General features: G+C 42.4%; 1 protein-coding gene across 1 annotated transcript in view; it reads left to right on the top strand.

The window, feature by feature from the left end:
• Positions 1-20,395, top strand: part of MGAM2 (maltase-glucoamylase 2 (putative)) — a 95,656-nt gene that overhangs the window by 27,371 nt on the left and 47,890 nt on the right. The window contains exons 14-22 of the mRNA XM_018047487.1: positions 2,246-2,363; positions 6,348-6,519; positions 7,287-7,403; positions 11,185-11,342; positions 11,488-11,572; positions 12,480-12,536; positions 12,992-13,116; positions 13,944-14,032; positions 15,543-15,592. Of these exons, the coding sequence (XP_017902976.1) occupies positions 2,246-2,363; positions 6,348-6,519; positions 7,287-7,403; positions 11,185-11,342; positions 11,488-11,572; positions 12,480-12,536; positions 12,992-13,116; positions 13,944-14,032; positions 15,543-15,592 (971 nt within the window). The remainder of the gene's footprint in view (positions 1-2,245; positions 2,364-6,347; positions 6,520-7,286; positions 7,404-11,184; positions 11,343-11,487; positions 11,573-12,479; positions 12,537-12,991; positions 13,117-13,943; positions 14,033-15,542; positions 15,593-20,395) is intronic.

Here is a 20,395-nt window from a genome sequence, read left to right as displayed (position 1 = left end):
GTGGCGTACAGGCTTGGTTGCCGCACTAAGTGAGGTCTCCCCAGACCAGGGATCGAACCTGCGTCCTCTGCATTGGCAGGCAGATTCTTAGCCACTGGACAACCTGGGAAGTCTCACTCCTCCCTAGTCTCATCTTCATCTCTATGTTCCCTCAATTTTTCTTTCCACTATGAATCAGCTTATCATGTTTCCCTTTTAATCTCTTAGTTTTTTTCTTGGCCATAACCGAGTGTTTTCCTCTACAGAAAATGGCAGTCCTATCGCCTTCTACCTGCTTCTGTTGAGCACCCCATTCTCTACCTGCTGGTCCTTAGTCTCCTTGTGTGTATAACCAGCTGCTTTGTTTTGTAGCTGGTTTGCTTCTTGGATTTTCAGGACTGGACAGTATACATTAGCGTGATAAAGATTTATATAAATTAACTTTGACCCTGGGAAAATTTTAGTGTCATTTCTTATAATTGAAGTTGTCATGAATCTCATTCCACAATCTGAACTGTGCCAGAAACAGAATTTTCTTTATTTCTGAAAAAAACTTTCTGAAACTGTGCCTCATACTGAAGTCCTATGTGGAGACAAGGCTTCATGAAGGCAGGTCCCCAGTCATCAGTCTTCAAGGAGAAGGGAAAAGAAGCAGGTGTATAAATTAGGAGTTTGGGATTAGCAGATACAAATTACTATGTATAAAGTAGGTAGCCAACAAAGTCCTACTGAACAGCACAGGGAATTGGATTCAATATCTTGTAATAAACCATAACGGAAAGGAATAAATATATATATATATATACATATACATACACACACACACACATATATATATGCACACACACACATACACATATATATCTGAATCACTTTGCTGTATACCAGAAATGAATACAACATCATAAATCAACTATATTCAATAAAAGCTAATAAAGAAAATGAAAAAAAAAAGACAGTTGCAGATAAGGCAGAAAATACTGAGTATCTTAGGCATGAGAAAGGGAAAATACAGAAATAGTAGTGGTTGCTAGAGGCAAGATCTGAATTCTTATTCATGAAACCACTCCAATATCTTACATCACTTTTAAAAGAAAATCTAACTAGGGTGTGAATGTCTATAATATAAAAGTGAAAATGTCCACTGCCCTCATCAGTCTGTTCAGTTCAGTCGCTCAGTAGTGTCCGACTCTTTGCGACCCCATGAACTGCAGCACACCAGGCCTCCGTCCATCACCAACTCCCGGAGTTCTCTCAAACTCATGTCCATTGAGTCAGTGATGCCATCCAGCCATCTCATCCTCTGTTGTCTCCTTCTCCTCCTGCCCTCAATCCCTCCCAGCATCAGAGTCTTTTCCAATGAGTCAACTCTTCGCATGAGGTGGCCAAAGTACTGGAGTTTCAGCTTTAGCATCAGTCCTTCCAAAGAACACCCAGGACTGATCTCCTTTAGAATGGACCGGTTGGATCTCCTTACAGTCCAAGGGACTCTTAAGAGTCTTCTCCAACACCACAGTTCAAAAGCATCATTTCTTTGGTGCTCAGCTTTCTTCACAATCTAACTCTCACATCCATACACGACCCCTGGAAAAACCATAGCCTTGACTAGACGGACCTTTGTTGGCAAAGTAATGTCTCTGCTTTTCAATATGCTATCTAGGTTGGTCATAACTTTCCTTCCAAGGAATAAGCACTGCCCTCTGCCCTCATACCTGTTCTCTATTCTTCTTGACAAAATACATGTTGATAAATGCAAGTGCTTTGTTTATATTTAAACTCAGATGAACCATTGCTCTGAACATGTTTTCTCAAGTGCCTAAGTACTGTTCTTTGTGAGCTCATGGAAATGCAAATTAATTTTAATGATCTAGCTCAGGGTAGGCCCCAGGTGCGTGTGTGCTCAGCTGTGTCTGACTCTGCAACCCCGTGGACTATAGCCCACAAGGCTCCTCTCTCCATGGCATTCTCTAGGCAAGAATACTGGAGTGGGTTGCCATTTCCTACTCCATGGGATCTTCCTGACCCAGGGATTGAACCCACATCTCTGGTGTCTCCGGCATTGGCAGGCAGGTTCTTTAGCACCAAGTCACCTAGGAAGCCCAGGCCCTGGGTAGGAAGTACCATTTAGGATATTTAAAATCTGGAAAGGATTTTCTCAGGCGGATACTATCAGGAAAGATCAGTAACCAGGAAACAAGTGATTGGGTAGTTCTTTTGTTCAGTTGGTGGACAGGGATATGCCTCACAGATGGGTGTTTTCCCACAGGAGTTCTGGACCACTTGCTTTTCGCAAGAACCCTCTGCATGGACACAGAGTTTCGTGAGGGCCTTCACTACGATGTCCACAGCTTGTATGGCTACACCATGGCAAGAGCCACGGACGCGTAAGCATGGGTTTCCTCCTAATTCCAGATTTGGGGAGGTGGGAGGCGAAGGGTTTCTCTTGTCTTTCATCACTGTATATTTCAAATATTTTTGTGGTTATAAGCATATGGAAACTCAGATCTTACAGGGTACTTAAGAGGTTTTCCTCATAATCCCAGGTTTTTAAGCAGGATTATTTTTGATTGGCTTCATTATTTCAGGAACTTCACTATTTTGAAGATACTCAAAGGCAATAACATGCAAGATATTTAGAGGTCCCAACTGAACATTAGTACTTGCTTCCATCCTATTACTGAATGTACTAAGATCACCACACTAGGGTTGCCTGATTCAGCCAATAAAAATACAGGCTACCCAGTTAAATCCACACTTGTTGTTTTTATTGTTCAGTTGCTCAGTCGTTTCTGACTCTTTGTGACCCCATGGAGTACAGCACACCAGGCTTCCCTATTCTTCATCATCTCCCAGAGTTTCCTCAGACTCATGTCCATTGAGTCAGTGATGCCATCCAACCATCTCATCCTCTGTCATCCCCTTCTCTTCCTGCTCTCAACTTTTCCCAACATCAGGGCCTTCTCCAGTGAGCTGGCTCTTCATATCAGGTGGCCAAAGTATTGGAGCTTCAATGTCACCATCAATCCTTCCGGTGAATATTCAGGGTTGATTTACTTTAGGATTGACTGCAAGGGACTCTCAAGAGTCTTCTCCAGCACCACAGTTCAAAAGTATCAATTCTTCAGTGCTCAGCCTTCCTTACGGTCCAGCTCTTACATCTGAACATGACTACTAGAAAAACCATAGGTTTACAATCTGCTTAATGTGCCAAAATCTTATTATTTATATATATATATATATATTTTTTTTTTTTTTTTTTTCTTGCTGGACTGTCAGTTTTTAAGATTAAAGGTGCTCATGTATCCCTAGTGTACAAACTAAAACAGACTTGTTGAATGAATAAATGCTGGGCCTGAGGAAGAGAAGGTTAGGATGGGCCCCCGAGGGACCTAATTCTAGAGGCAGAGTCTGTGTTGACTTTGTCTTCCAGCACCATTTTGCCATCATGACTTTTTATTAATGCTGAATCATCCAGATCAGAGTAGATCCTTGTCTAGTAAATGAAAAATTGTTTATTTCAATGAAAGATAAGCTTCAAGAAGGACACGCATTTCTGATTTTCTGTCTTATTTTTCTGGCTTCTTTTTCTCTTTCTCTACTTTTCATGAGAAATAAACTAGGTGAATAAGACTCAGTTTCCCCATCTTTGAAATGAGAGACTTGGGTCAATGTTTTCTATAGCAGCAGTAGTGTTAGTCACTCAGTCGTGTCTGACTCTTTGCGACCCCGTGGACTGCAGCCCACCAAGCTCTTCTCTCCAAAGGATTCTCCAGGCAAGAATACTGGAAGGGGTTGCCATTTCCTCCTCCAGGAGATCTTCTAGACCCAGGGATTGAACCCGAGTCTTTGGCATTTCAGACAGATTCTTTATTCACTGTCTGAGCCACCAGGGAATCCCATGTTTCCTATAGTACCTTCCCATTTTATCTGTACACTTAGATGTGCCAATCTAAGGATGGAAGGTAAGAGGGAGAGGGCATAAATAGCTAGGGTAAAAAGGAAGAGTAAGGAAGGGTAGTAGGAAGGAAAGAGACTTTAAATTGCATTATTGTTAGTGTCTCCATGTGACAAAATGCTTTAACATCATGATGGGGTTGATTAAAACATTCTACTAGCTCTGGCTGAGAGTTAAAAGGTAACTATGACTGAGTAAGGAGTAAACACCCTTCTAAATTCCCTATGTCACGCAGAATGACCTAAATTTCCAGAGAACTGTGGAAATAACCATAACTTAGCCTTCAGGTGGGGGGCAGAGATGGCTGAAAAAAAAATGGGATCTGGGCATCAGGAGAACTTAAGTTTTATGTTTTCCCTGGTGGCTCAGAAGGTAAAGAATTCACCTACAGTGCAGGAGACCCAAGTTCGATCCATGAATTGGGAAGATCCGGTGGAAAAGGGAATGGCTACCCACTCCAGTATTCTTGCCTGGAGAATTCCATGGACAGAGGAGCCTGGTGGGCTACAGTCCATGGGGTCACAAAGAGTTGGACACAACTAAGTGACTAACACTTTGACTTTCACACCAAGTCTTGGATCTAATGAGTATCTGGCTCCATCTTAGCTGGCAGTCCAGTCTGGGGAAAGTGGTTACTGATACACCCAAAGGAGGAAATTCACTTCCATCTAGTCTGAAAGCAGAAGACCAGATTCTTTCAGAGATCAGAACCTGACCATAAATAGGTCAAACCTGAATGGTAGGAAAGAGAAATGAAAAGATCTCTCAGCAAGCTTTTATCTCTGAGCTGGGAAAAAACAGTTATCTCCTCTGTGTTACCTTAACAGCTGAGCTTTAAGTAAACTGTAACTGCAGATAATGTCATCCCTGTTTGAGTTTCACTCTATAAAGCTGAATGTGTTTCTTTCATGACTGATGACTGCAGAAGGCAATAATCCCTCTGACCAACAGCAATAAGGGCAAAGTGTCTGCCAATCTAGACCGAAAGAGAGACAGGGACGAGAACTGAAGAGTATGTCCTCTCCTCCAACCTACTCCCATCTTTCGATCGTTGAATTGTTAGAATGGAGCAGGTCTTTTTCATGAATCAGCCTCCTAATTCAGAATTGTCCTCCTTTTGTCATTCTAAGTCACTCTGCATGCAGAGACTCTCCATAAAATCCTTAGGAATGCGAAGTAAGGAAGCATTGGTGGTTGTGTTGGTGTCTATGAGGAATTACCTGAGGCCTGTTGATAACATTTTCTCAGACCATGTGTTGAAAGGAAAGATAAAAGAACTGGCCTGCAAAGAGCTAGCAGCCATTGTGTTACTGTCAAGTGTTATCGTCTTGCAGCTGTATTATTGTTCATTTTTGGAGTCTAAAGGAAGGTGTGAATTATTCAGTGTGAAAGAAGAAAGATGGCAGAGGCCTGTCAGTAAAGTGCCTACGTAAGAAAGTGTGCAGAATAGAAGCTAAGAAAATAGCCTACATCTAGCAGAAAATATAAATATTTTCCTTGTATTACATATAAAACATGTAATAAAATATTACGTACCGAATGAAACTATATGGAAAAGACAGCAAAGGAATTAAAAACAGAATTCAAAGATGATAGCTTCAGGATTCAGGGTGGTATAATATATAGTTAATAATGTTATTAATAATATTAACTATATGCAATTATCTTTCTGAATTCTGTTTTTAATTCCTTTGCTCTCTTTTCTATATAGCTTTATTTGATATATAATATTTTATGTGTAATACAAGGAAAATATTTTATATTTCAGTTGTTTTTAACTTTATAAAGACTGCCGTATATCATCCTTGACATTTCACTTGTCGGTTCATGTGTTATTCTCATTTCAATTATTATTTGGTATAGATTACAAATTTCTCATATTAGACATTGCTAATGATAAGTTGTGAAGCTTCAGAGGAACCAGGTGCTTGGAGCTGTACACACTCTCTTCTTGGGCCAGCAGTGGGTACAGGGTTGCAGCCTGAGCTGCTGTTGTGCTGAACAGGATTACTGATGGGCAGCAAGGCATGGGAGCAAGGAACACTGAAGAAACCTTGTCTAGAGGGAGAAGACAGGGCCAAGAACCCAAAACACGGTTCCAGGGTAGTTTTGACCCCAAAGGCAGAGCACAACGTGTTCCAACAAGATAGAGAAAACATAATCAAGAGGATAGGAGCTTAGAGAAATTCCTTGGTGGGGGGAGGGGGGTGATCTGTAGAGGTTTGTACTGACATGTGAGATCTGAAACTTTATCCAGAAGAGAGAAAGAAGGTCTTAAACTTGCCAAACTAGTTTGCTTTCCTGATTCCCGACACTTTAGTGTTTTTTCTGAGTTTGATTGGAAGGCCCATTACTGCCCTGGGGGTAGGTGAGTCCTAGTCATTCCAGCTCACTTAACTGTATTCCTTTTAAGGGCCATGGAGACTATCTTCCCCAAAAAGAGACACTTCATCTTATCACGTTCTACTTTTGCGGGATCTGGCAAATTTGCTGCTCATTGGTTGGGGGACAATGCAGCCAGATGGGACGATCTCCGATGGTCCATCCCTGGGATCCTGGAGTTCAACCTATTCGGCATCCCCATGGTGAGTTCCATTCTGAAACGAGGAGCTTTCACCATTTGTCCTTTGACACTGTTTTCATCACCAGACTTTGAGGGTGTCTGGAAACCAAGGAGCATGTATTTCACTGTGACATGTATTGGGGAAATAAGTTTTTTTTGGCTGTGCTGCCTGTTCATTGCTGTGTATGGGCTTTCTCTAGTTGCCGTGAGTAGAGGCTACTCTCGCGGTGCTTGGGCTTCTCATTGCAGTGATTTCTTGTTGCAGAGTACAGACTCTAGGCCCGCAGGCTTCAGTAATTGTGGCTTTCAGGCTCAATAGTTGTGGTGCACAGGCTTAATTGCTCCACAGCATGTGGGGTTTTCTTGGACCAGGGAGCAAACCCATGTCCCTTGCATTGGCAGGCAGATTCTTAACCACTAGACCACCAGGGAAGCCTGGGAAAATCCATTTTTATGTGCCTTGTCAGCTGTCTTCTGAAGGTAGAATGGTAAACGTAACACACATTAGTGTCACAGAAAATCCCATCAGCAGAGCATCTATAAATGCCAAACCTTGAAAGCGAAAGCTGAATGTTGAGGAAGAGCCCTTAAAAAGACAGTTTTATTCTTGTCAGTAGATTTGCCATGCATACTTGTTTCTTTCTCCCATTTGGCTCCAGCCAAATGGGACTTCCTTATGCATGGAAGGATGGAAATAAGAGATGCTATTTTTCCTTATCATATAGGTACCCAGTCAATGCCCTCTCCTCTCTCACTGACCATGCGCTTGTGTGTGTGCTAATTCTCCAGGTAGGTGCCAACATCTGTGGTTATACAGAGAATGTCACAGAGGAGCTCTGCAGACGGTGGATGCAGCTGGGAGCATTTTATCCACTGTCGAGGAATCACAACGGGCCTGGGTTCAGGGTAAGGTTCCAGGAGAAATGATGGAGACTTCTTGAATTTTATGATCTACTTATGCTTATGCAGGATTGAAGAAAATCCTACAGGGTGGCCCTACTTGCAGAGGCAGAATAGATAAACCTTGGGCGACAGGCTTCAAAAACAGGGTGTGGGGATGAGGGTATGTGGGGAATAGAATGCATGTGACTAACTGGTTCCATTGCTGGAAACTCACCAGTAAGGTGAGAAGCATTTGAAAGTGTCCATGGTGCTGCTATTGCTTCTGTTGCTTGTTGTTGTTTTGTCTCTAAGTCTTGTCTGACTCTAAGTCTTGTTTTGACTCTAAGTCTTTGTCTCTAAGTTTTGTCTGACTCTCTTGCAACGCCATAGGCTGTAGCCCTCCAGGGATTGTCCGTGGGATTTCCCAGGCAAGAATACTGGAGTGAGTTGCCATTTCCTTCTCCACCCCTGGACCCAGGGATCAAACCCACGCCTCCAACATTGGCCTGCAGATTATTTACCGCTGAGCCACCAGGGAAGCCCCATTGCTTCTGTTACCACCTTATATAAGTTGAGACAGAGTCCACTGGGCTTTTCTTCAGTTAATACAAGGGAAACTTCTCCAAGATAAAGGAAGGATTTAGGGAGGGACAGGCCAGGAACTTGAACTTTGTTTTCACCTCGTTACACACTCTGTCTTTCTACGAATGGTTCATGAAACCACCCCCACTGCTTCTCATGACTCATCGTACTTTTAGCCTCTTCTATATAAGGTCCTATTTTTGATGGGCAAGTATAGTTGTAGGTTTGAAGTCCCCTTTCTTAAAGTATATTAAATTTTATTATATGTTGCTAGACTTTTCCGGAATGACTGTAAAATTGACATTTCACCCTAGTACCGTGTCTCCTTTCCCCCTACATTTCATTTTTTTTTAAGGTGGAGTACACTTGATTTACAATGTGGTATTAGTTTCAGGTGCACAGCAAAGTGGATCTATTATACATATTCATATATCCACTCTTTCTAGGTTCTTTTCCCATATAGGTCATTACAGAGTATTGAGTAGAGTTCCCCATGCTATATAGGAGGTCCTTACTAATTGTCTATTTTATATACAGTGATGTGTATATGTCACTTCCAATCTCCCAGGTTATCCCTGCCCCTACCCCTTCCCCTCTCATGATCATAAGTTGGTTTTCTACATCTGTGACTCTGTTTCTGTTTTGTAAATACATTCTCTGGTACCATTTGCTTAGAATCTGCATATAAGCAATATCATATATTTGCCTTTCTCTTTCTGATGCACTTCACTCCCTGTGACAACCCCTGGGTCCATCCATGTGGCTCCAAATGGCATTATTTCATTTTGCTCTATTTCATGGCTGGGTAATATTCTACTGTGTATGTGCACCTCATCTTTACCCACTCCTCTGTCGACGGACATTTACTCCAAGTCCCCCTTAAGGAGATGTCTTTGGTGATGCTAGGGATGAGTAAGGTGGGATGCTCTTTCTTCTAACGACCTCATCCACAATCGAAATATTTCATTTGAGTGGTTTAGCTCTTAATAGACTAATTAGAGTAACTTATTGATGGTCATTTTAGTTTTGGTTCTCAATTTTATCCAATGACATGTCTCTAACTTGGGAAAGACTCGCAGCCAAGTTTTTTATCCCTGGCCTTTCCTTGCTATTGATGATCTATAGAGAGATAAACTATTTCTGGACTTCTAAGCAAGGGGCTGGGAGCAGGTAGGGTGGGCTCACTTTCTGAAGAGATGGACTGGAAGCACTTAATACAGACAAGTGCACTCAGAGCACATAGGTTTTTGGGTTCCAGGGCCTTTTTCCTCTCCTCTCAACTAGTGCTGTTCAATAGAATAATAATGAGAGCCATACATCTAAGTTTAAGTGTAAATTTGTTTTAAATTAGAAGAAATGGGGTCAATTATTCTTAATATATTTTATATAATTCAATATATCCCTAACATTATAATTTCAGTCTGGATTTGACACTAATATTAATGAGCTATTTTATATTCTTTTTTTCTACTAATTAAGTCTTCAAATTATGTGTGCATTTTATACTTGATAGTGCATATCAATTAGGATGCCAACTTTTCAGTAGTTGGAGTTAAGTGTAATCCTACCAAAATAATAATGTTTAATGGAAAAAATGTTTTATGTTGATTCCATTTTTAGGGTTATATTTAAATGGGTTAAAATAAAATGAAATGAAAAGTTCTGTTCCTCAGTCTTCCTAACCCCATCTCAAGTGTGGAGTAGCCTCATGTACCATGTAGCCACCATATGGATGGTGCAGCTCTGGACTTTCTCTGTTGGAGACCAAACTGATGGAGGCTACGGAGTGTTGTTTGCTTTGGTGTTTGGCCTCAGGATTTTCATGAGTTGCACACTGGGGCCATTGAGTGGTCTCATGGAATAATTCTGTGCAGAAGGAGTGAAATGGGCATCTTAAGGATGAAAGAAAAAATTTAAACAATTTTCTCTAAAATTTTTCCAGAAATAGAATACAAGATGACTGATCTAAATATGGCATGCATATCTTTCACATCTTTCCAACTATAGTGAGAATGAACATAATGACTGCTCATCATTAACGGAAAATTTCTGTTTCTGGGAAGCAAATTAGATTTTTCATCTAAAGGGTTCTTTTTTTTTTTTTTTTTTTTTGTCTGTTCTTGGATAAAATCTAATAAGAGCTTCCCAGGTGGCTCAATGAGCTTGCTTGCTCAGCAGGAGACATGGGTTCGATCCCTGGCTCTGGAAGATCCCTGGAGAAGGAAATGGCAACCTATTCCATTGCTCTTGCCTGAAAAATCCCATGCACAGGAGCCTGGCAAGCTACAGTCCATGGGATCATGAAGAGTTGGACATGACTTAGTGACTAAAAGACAACAGTATCTACTAAAGGCTGTACTCATGATTTTTTTTTTTTTTTTTGCACATTGTATATTGAAGAACAAATAGAGGTCATTGTCTTTGGAATAGAGAAAATAAAACATATTTTGATGGTGAAAGCATTACAGACAAAACCAGACATAAATTTTAAACTTGCAAACTTCTAAAACTGTAAGGAAAGGGAGGGAAGGATTGCACACCATGGTGGCAGGCAGTGTGGCTTAATGCCATTGGTTTCAAATAGTATTTTTGTAGGAGTGGCTCAGATGGTAAAGAATCTACCTGCAATGTGGGGGACCTGAGTTCGATCCCTGGGTTGGGAAGATCTTCTGGGAAAGAGAATGGCAATCCACTCCAGTATTCTTGCCTGGAAATTTCCATGGACTGATCCACCTGGCAGGCTATAGTCCATGGGGTCACAAGGAGTCACACATGACTGAGCAACTAGACTTTCACTTTTCACAACTTTATTGCATTATATGCCAAATAAAGTATTATCAGAAACCTTAATAAATAATATACATTGGAGCAACAGCTCTAGGGGAGTAGGGCTCATTATAGCCCCTTTATCTCCATGGCCACTTCTGAGGGCCTCTCAATTACCCTGAGGCTGCAGATGCATCGTAGATTGGCAGATATATCAAATTTAAACTGTGCCACTTGCTTACAATTTGACATTGGGGAAGTCATGTAATCTTTGATACTATTTTTCCATCTATAAAATGAAGAAGGAGAACCAAGATCCTTGCAGTTCTAGAAATGCTTCGACATCCTCTGAATTGGGAAACATGACTGCTTTCCCTTGAGAAAGCTTCTTATCCCAAGAGAGAGAGCGTCAGAGATTTGATGGAAATATTTAGTAATTGCTTACATTTCCTTCTAGGACCAGGATCCTGCTGCCTTCAGTGAAAACAACGCTATGCTATTGGAATCCTCCAGATACTATCTGAACATCCGCTACACCCTGCTGCCCTATCTCTACACCCTTTTCTACCGAGCTCATACCCTGGGCGAGACCGTAGCAAGGCCCCTCGTCCACGAGTAAGCTTCCTGACCTGCAAAGACTCCCTTTCAGATCAGAACGTCACTGACCTTGCTAGTAGCAGCAAGGTTAGTTAGGACCCTGCTGCCCTACCAAGTGTGGCTATTTTGTACTCAGGCTTTACCTGCCTTCTCTGTTTTCCAGGTTCTACCAGGACCCAGCCACCTGGGAGGTGCACGAGCAGTTCCTCTGGGGGCCTGCACTCCTCATCACGCCTGTTTTATATGAAGTGTGTTTATAATCTGAACAATGGGGTGGACCTCCCACTTGTTCTCGTGGATTTACAGCTGAATAAGCTGGGGCCCGAGTGTCTGTGTTTAAAGATAAATCTGACTACAAATAGGAGGGAGAGAGCACGAAAATTCGGAAATTAGAAAAATAGTAATTATTGATCTCACTCTCAATTTGCCAAGCCAAACAATCTCCATTTTGCAAAATTACCTTAAAGCTTGTTTCCTTAAGCATTGGCCTTGGTACTGATGGGGGCTTTTAATACCTAAGAGTTCAGGCTGATCATCTGTCTGTGCTTCCTGTTCACCAGAGGGGGTGTTTCTTAAAGTCAGCGTAGGGGAAGAGAAGAGGTGGGGAGAGGAGTGTGGAGGGAGAGAAGAGTGCTGGGTAAGGGGAGGGTGTTACTCTGGAATCCCTGTAGGAAGGACCAAGTAAAATCAAGGGCAGGGGTGAGTAGTGAAGAGTAGGAGAGGGGTCAGGATTATGCTGATCTGTTTATAAACATGAGAGATGGCTCATGGACTCAAGTCAAAGGCCCTTGGAGCTGACCTTTTAGCCCCAGCATCTCATGGTAGGTCCTGCCAGCTCACAAGTAATCCTCCTGCAAAGCTCTCTGGAGGGCCTAGCTGCTTCATTCTCCTCCTATCAGATTACACAAGGGACCTAGGAAATACACTTTCTTTGCTTTTCTCAGCAGTCTCCAAGCAAAACAATCTTTATTTCTAGGAACAGCTCTGTTTTGGTTAATCTGCCCAGTTTTTCTGAGGATCTATATTTTACTTGCGGGATGTGTGATCCCAACTTTCTCTCTGGAGTGTTGCGATGAGCACATGCCACCATGGGTGAGGGTGTTGTGTAAACTGTAAAGGGTTGTGATAGTGTTGCTCACCGTTATGTTTCCCCAGGGTTTGAACTATGCAAGAGCATACATACCCGACGCCATCTGGTACGACTATGAAACGGTGAGTGAGTCTCGGGTCCTTGGGGTAGGCTAATAGAACAAGGTTTTACATGTTGTTGCTTATGGGTACGTTCCTGGGAAGAAGGCCTTTCCTGAGGCACGGTGAAATAATTTGAATAACTAGAGTAGGTTTATGGAAATTTTCAGTAGATTTGACTGGCTATTCTGCAGCCATGTGGACTAGTAGTGGGCCTTACGTTGTGATGATCTACAGAATTAAAACCCAAGTGGGAAATCACACACAGCATGGTGTAATATAAGGAAATAGGATAGGTTGGAGTCTTGGCTCTGCTGTTTCCTATGCGCCTTGGGCAAGTCACTTCACTTTGGGAGGTGCGGTGGCGGGGGATCCTCTGCTTTCCTCTTGCTTAAAATGAAGCAACTGAACTAGATAATTCCAATGTCACTTGGAGCCCAAACAACGTATTTTCTGGTCTTTTCCCCTTTTTTGGCTAGCAAGTAGCCATAGAATGGAGGAAACAATTTGTGGAGCTGCTGCTGCCAGGTGATAGGATAGGACTTCACCTCCGAGGGGGCTACATCTTTCCCATCCAGCGGCCAAACACGACCACAGAGGCCAGGTAAGCTCCTCACTCTTCCGAGGGTACAGAGTGTTATGGGGAAGAAAAATTGGAACTGAAAGTGGATCAACTAAGGGGAAATAGCTTCAGTAACTCATCTTTCTCACTTCCTCTCAAGGTCAGCCCAAAATTGGCATCTTCATTTAGCAGGGGATAGCTGTAGCCTCGGTTCCTTTACATTCCCATTGTCTTTCACTTGTAAGTTGCATCAAATTGTAAGGGTGGTCAAAATAATCACTCATGAGGATTCCCCAGGTCCAAAAGCATCCTCAAATAGATTTCCTTAGGCATGAGACAATGCAAGTTAATAGGAGGTAAGAGATACCATATGAAAATCAACATAGATTTAAGGTCAAGAGCTAGAAAATTTGGGTTCAAGCCTCAGCTCTGCTACATACAAGAAGCATTACCATGGGCAACTTACTTTGTGTGTCTCTGCTCATCATTAGTAAACTAGAGATGATGGTAGTTCAACTTCTTAGAGTTATTAAGAGGCTCAGATGAAATAATAGATATGGTTTAAGGAATACAGGATGCTTAGAAGAGTGCCAGCCACGTGGAAAGCATCCAGTAAGTACTAATTGTTAGTATTATCACAAGTGCAGTTCTCAGCAAGAACTGCCTCCAATCTACTGTTCTTAAGCTCATTCACTACTCGCCTCTGCTGTCTACCCACACCCTGCTTCCGTGTTTTCAGACACCATCAGTATCTACTTAATAGCTGAGATTGACTCCAAAATGGTCTGTCCCTGGGGCATGAAGGGGGCTGGCTTAAGACCATTCTATCTCTTCTTCATTCTCTGAAACTGAGAATTGCTCCTTTACAGCCGGAAGAACTCTCTGGGACTCATCATTGCCTTGGACTCTAAGCGAGAAGCAAACGGAGAGCTGTACTGGGATGATGGTGTCTCTAAAGGTAGACTTCCTTATGGAACCATCACTGCGCTTCTCCGTGGCAGTTCATCTCGGCAGACTGCCCAGTATGGCACGAGCTTTGTTATCACTGATGCTTTTTTCTATAGCTTAGAATCAATGCATTCGTAAAGTTCCACTAGCCAAACACATACATTAAAATAGACTTCAGATGAGCAACTTGTGTGTTATTGACTCTACCAAAGCATAAGATATGATTGGATTTAGTTTATTCCTTTCTCTGGATGTCATTATTAATAATACATTATGTTAATGTGTATATGTGCTCAGTTGAGTCTGACTCTTTGCGACCCCATGGCCTGTAGCCTGCCAGGCTCCCCTGTCCATAGAATTCCCCAGGCAAGAATGCTGGCACAGGTTGCCATTTCCTACTCCAGGGGATCTTCCTGGCCCAGGGATCAAACCTGCGGCTCTGGTGTTTCCTGAATTGGCAGGCAGATTTTTTACCACTAGCACAGCCTAGGAAGCTACAATTTATTAATAGATTGTAAAATATTGCCTTGGTTGCTATTGAGAGGCAAGTATCTAATTTGTGTGGTGTTTTTTCACACATAAGTACCTCACATAAGCTTCGGGTCTCATTATGTAAAAATCTGTGCCACATAGAATTAGCATTTATTAATAGTTCTTGGCTATTTATTATTGGGCCATGTGCAGGGCCTAAACTTTCCAGGTGACTCTGTGGGTAAAGATCCCACCTGCAAATGCAGGAGATAGAAGTGAGGCAGGTGCAATCCCTGGGTCGAGAAGATCCCCTGGAGGAGGGCATGGCAACCCACTCCAGTATTCTTACCCAGAGTATCCCTATGGACAGAGGAGCCTGGTGAGCTACAATCCATAGGGTCACAGAGTCAGACACGACTGAAGTGACTTAGCACACAAGACATAGCTGTTGCCCTTGAGGAAGTCCTGGTCCAGAGAGAGGGAGGGCATGTAGATAACTACAAATGCAAGTCAGAATGTTTTTTTTTTAATTATTTGTTTATTTATCGTATTGTTTATTTTTGGCTGTGCTGGGCTTTTTCTCTTGTGACAAACGAGGGCTACTCTCTAGCTGTGGTGCATGGCTTCTCGTTGCGGTGGAGCACAGGCGCCAGGGCACGTGGGCTTCAGCAGTTGCGGCTCCCAGGCTCTAGAGCACAGGCTTAGCAGTTGCGGTGCACGGGCTTAGTTGCCCCATGGCATGTGGGACCTTCAGGAACCAAGGATTGAGCTCAGATCTCTTGCACTGGCAAGCACATTCTTTACCACTGAGCCAGCAGGGAAGCCCCCAACATGCTTTAAATGCCGACAAAATGGTTCCACCTCTGCCGTGGAGTTCAGAGGAGGGAGTAGTTACTGGCGGCTGGAGTAGTCCGGGAGAGTCTGCAAAAAAACAGGTAGAACTCGGGGGAGCAGAGCTAGTTGGCAGGGGCGTTCCCAGTGGAGAGAAGAGGAAGCCCAACTGTTCTGCTTGCTGTAGTAACTGGCCCTCCTCCATCTTTCTCTTTCAGATGCTGTAACTGAAAATAATTATATTCTGTACAATTTTTCCATCACCTCTGTAAGTACTGTTTTTGGGGGAACCCACAGGGCATGCTCTTTTTTGTGACTGCTTTTTTGAGTTTGGGGTTTTCTGGAGTTGCTTGCCTTTGTGGGCAGTGCCTCATTGCCACAGTCCCAGGAAGGATTAGCATTAAAATGAAAAATTTTAATCTGAGTTAGAAACATTAACCGATAGAAAATCAGCATGTGTTTGGTGAAGAAGTTCTCTGTTTTTCTGAAAAAAAAAAAAAAAAAAAAAAAATCATTGTTTTTGAGTTTTATATGATGAGTCTGGGCTTCCAAGATGTACCCTTATTTGGGAGAGTACAAGTGGGTGGGGGTGTGAATGAGGGGTGATGAGGTATGCCTTTTGAAGTTGTTCCATCAAGGAACTTCCTTTCTAGCCCCTAAAGCTTGGCCTTGGGCACAGGTATTATGTGGTGGTTTTGAGAGATTGGGAGATACAGTGCATTACTTGCTGGGTGTCTGCTTCCCAAGGGGACCAAGAGGAAGAATGGCAGTAAGGCTGGAAGGGGATGGGAGAACCCTGAATTGGTTTTCTTAGATGTCTGTTTGTGCATGGGCAAAACTTTCCTGTGTGGGACTCTCACTCCCTTATTCCTTCTTTCTTTTAAATTCATATTGCCTTTTATTTTTTAAATGTTTATTTATTTGGCTGCATTTGGCCCTAGTTGCCATGCACGGGCTTAGTTGCTCCATGGCATGTGGGATCTTAGTTCCCTGACCAGGAATCAAACCCACATCCCTTGTATTCTAAAACAGATTCTTAATAACTGGGCCACCAGGGAAGTCCCATGTGCTGACTTACTCAGTCCTGTCTGACTCTTTGCGACCCCATGGACTCTAGCCCACCAGACTCCACTGTCCATGGGGATTCTCCAGGTGAGAATACTGGAGTGGGTTGTCATGCCCTCCTCCAGGGGATCTTCCCAACTCAGGGATCGAACCCAGGTCTCCTGCATTGCAGGTGGATTCTTTACCATCTGAGCCACAGGGAAGTCTGGGAAGTCCCATATTGCTTTTTAAATGATACTTTTTGTATTGACATAATTATAGAGCCCCATTTTATAAGAAATAATACAGAGTTCCCTTGTACTCTTTACCCAGTTCCCCCTAATTGGAACATCTTATAAGACTATAGTACAATTTTACAACAAGAATATTGACATCTATACTATTGAAAGATTGTTGCTGAGCTGTGAAAGATGCTGGGATTCTTGGCCTCTAGAGGAGAGGAATTCAATCCGGGGCCAATTCGAGGCTTGATCACTCAGAGCTTTTGTGTATTAAAGTTTTATTAAAGTATAAAAGGGTGACGATATACAGCCTTGACGTACTTCTTTTCCTATTTGGAACCAGTCTGTTGTTCCATGTCCAATTCTAACTGTTGCTTCCTGACCTGAATACAGATTTCTCAAGAGGCAGGTCAGGTGGCCTGGTATTTCCATCTCTTTCAGAATTTTCCACAGTTTATTGTGATTGACACAGTCAAAGGCTTTGGCATAGTCAATAAAGCAGAAACAGATGTTTTTCTGGAACTCTCTTGCTTTTTCCATGATCCAGTGGATGTTAGCAATTTGATCTCTGGTTCCTCTGCCTTTCCTAAAACCAGCTTGAACATCAGGAAGTTCACGGTTCACGTGAACTTTGGGATTGCAATGAAAACTGACCTTTTCCAGTCCTGTGGCCACTGCTGAGTCTTCCAAATTTGCTGGCATATTGAGTGTAGCACTTTCACAGAATCATCTTTCAGGATTTGAAACAGCTCAACTGGAATTCCATCACCTCCACTAGCTTTGTTCCTAGTGATGCTTTCTAAGGCCCACTTGACTTCACATTCCAGGATGTCTGGCTCTAGATGAGTGATCATACCATCGTGATTATCTGGGTCGTGAAAATCATTTTTGTACAGTTCTTCTGTGTATTCTTGCCACCTGTTCTTAAGGAGTACGTCAAGGCTGTATATTGTCACCCTGCTTATTTAACTTCTATGCAGAGTACATCATGAGAAATGCTGGACTGGAAGAAACACAGGCTGGAATCAAGATTGCTGGGAGAAATATCAATAACCTCAGATATGCAGATGACACCACCCTTATGGCAGGAAGTGAAGAGGAACTAAAAAGCCTCTTGATGAAAGTGAAAGTGGAGAGTGAAAAAGTTGGCCTAAAGCTCAACATTTAGAAAACGAAGATCATGGCATCCGGTCCCATCACTTCATGGGAAATAGATGGGGAAACAGTGTTAGACTTTATTTTTGGGGGCTCCAAAATCACTGCAGATGGTGACTGCAGCCATGAAATTAAAAGACACTTACTCCTTGGAAGAAAAGTTATGACCAACCTAGATAGCATATTCAAAAGCAGAGACATTACTTTGCCGACTAAGGTCCATCTAGTCAAGGCTATGGTTTTTCCTGTGGTCATGTATGGATGTGAGAGCTGGACTGTGAAGAAGGCTGAGTGCCAAAGAATTGATGCTTTTGAAGTGTGGTGTTGGAGAAGACTCCTGAGAGTCCCTTGGATTGCAAGGAGATCCAACCAGTCCATTCTGGAGATCAGCCCTGGGATTTCTTTGGAAGGAACGATGCTAAAGCTGAAACTCCAGTACTTTGGCCACCTCATGTGAAGAGTTGACTCATTGGAGAAAACTCTGATGCTGGGAGGGATTGGGGGCAGGAGGAGAACGGGACAACAGAGGATGAGATAGCTGGATGGCATCACTGACTCGATGGACGTGAGTCTGAGTGAACTCTGGGAGTTGGTGATGGACAGGGAGGCCTGGTCTGCTGCGATTTATGGTGTGGCAAAGAGTCGGACACGACTGAGCGACTGAACTGAACTGAAAGTGTAAAAGAGATAGAGAAAGCTTCTGACATAGATATCAGAAGGGAGTAGAAAGAGTGCCCGCGCCCCCCCCCCCCCCCCCCCGCTAGTCTTTAGCAGGGAGTTATATAGCTACTAGCATTGTGCTAATTAGAGAAAGGAAATGTCTCAAAACTCAGAGAGTGGCACCAGGCCCCTCACCCACAACATGTATTTTGAGATAACATTGGCGCAGGTGAGTCATCCCAGGCCATAAAATGATTGACATGAATCTTGAAGAAAGTCAGGTTTTCAAGCAAATACATAGTCTCATTAACATAACTTAAGACAACATTTGCATGAGTAAAACACACTGGTTTGTCAAGTTGGTTCTGAGTCTTAGGCAGAACCAACTTGAAGAAAGACAGAGTCTAAGGTAAATACATAGTTCATTAACATAGCTTAAGAAAAACATTTCCATAAGAAAAATTGCATTGGTTAGCTCAAGATTTAAGAAAAGTCAAGTTCAGGTGGAACCAGGTGTTGTCATGGCAACACAGAATTTTAAGAGAAACCTCCTTTTAATTTTGTATATATAGAGAGACAAAAAAATGTCTGACACTTGCAGCCTATTTCCTCTGTTTGGAGACCCCTAGCCTTCGTGCATGTTACCCTCTCACTATCAAGCTGCAGAATATTTCCATGGCCAAGAGGAACCCTCCTGTTGTCCAATCTACTTGCCTCCACTTGCCCCAAGCCTCAACCTCATCCTTAGTTCTTGGAAACCACTAATTTGCTCTCTATTTCTAAAATTTTGTCCTTTCAAAAATGTTATGTAAATGTAATCATACAGCATGCAGCCTTGGGGACTGGCTTTTTAAATTCAACATGATTTCCTCAAAATTCATCCAAGCTTTTCCATGACAAAAGTCAGTTCGTTTTTATTGCTGGGCAGCAGTCCAAGATATGTTTAACTATGCCCTTAAGTAAGGGCATCTGGGAGCATTTCCAGTCATGGGTTATTACAGATAAGGCTGCTAGGAACAGATTTTTATGTGAACACAAGTTTTCAATTGTCTGGGATAAATGCTCAAGAGTGCAGTTGCTGGGTATTATGTAAGTATATGTTTAGTTTTATAAGAAACTGCCGAATTCTTTTTCAGAATGGCTATACTGTTTTACATTTCCATGACCAATGTATGTCACCCAGTTTCTCTGCATTGTAACCAGCATTTGATGTTGTTACATTAAAAAAAAAAAAAAAAGATTAGCCATTTTGATAAAGGTGTAGTGATAGCTCTGAGAAGGCAATGGCACCCACTCCAGTACTCTTGCCTGGAAAATCCCATGGATGGAGAAGCCTGGTGGGCTGTAGTCCGTGGGGTCGCTAAGAGTCAGACACGACTGAGCGACTTCCCTTTCACTTTTCACTTTCAGGCATTGGAGAAGGAAATGGCAACCCACTCCAGTGTTCTTGCCTGGAGAATCCCAGGGACGGGGGAGCCTGGTGGGCTGCCGTCTATGGGGTCACACAGTCAGACACGACTGAAGCAACGCAGCAGCAGCAGCAGTGATAGCTCACTGTGGTTTCAGTTTGTATTTCTCTGGCATTTAATGATGTTGACCATCTTTTCATGTATCTTTTCATTAGCCAGCTGTATATTCTCTAAGATAAAATGTTCCAGTCCTTTTGTGCATTTTCTAATTGGCTTGTGTAACTTATTTTTCTGTTCAGCTTTGAGAGTTCCCTTCTTGGCTACATGGTTTGTAAAATTTCTTTTTTTTTTTTCAGTCTGTAGGCTGCTCTTTTCATCTTCTTCACAGTCTTTCTCAGAGGAAAAATTTTTTATTTTCACGGGTCTAATTTATCATTTTTCCCATTTCATTTATGGATCATGTTTTTGGTGTCTAGTATAAGAACTCTTTATAGCTCTTCAATACTTCTCATTTTTTTCCTAAAATTTTTATAGTTCTGCCCTTTATATTTAAGTTTATTA

This window comes from Capra hircus, chromosome 4, assembly GCF_001704415.2.
Source record: "Capra hircus breed San Clemente chromosome 4, ASM170441v1, whole genome shotgun sequence".
Lineage (NCBI taxonomy): Eukaryota > Metazoa > Chordata > Mammalia > Artiodactyla > Bovidae > Capra > Capra hircus.
This window is presented reverse-complemented; position numbering and strand designations above follow the sequence as displayed.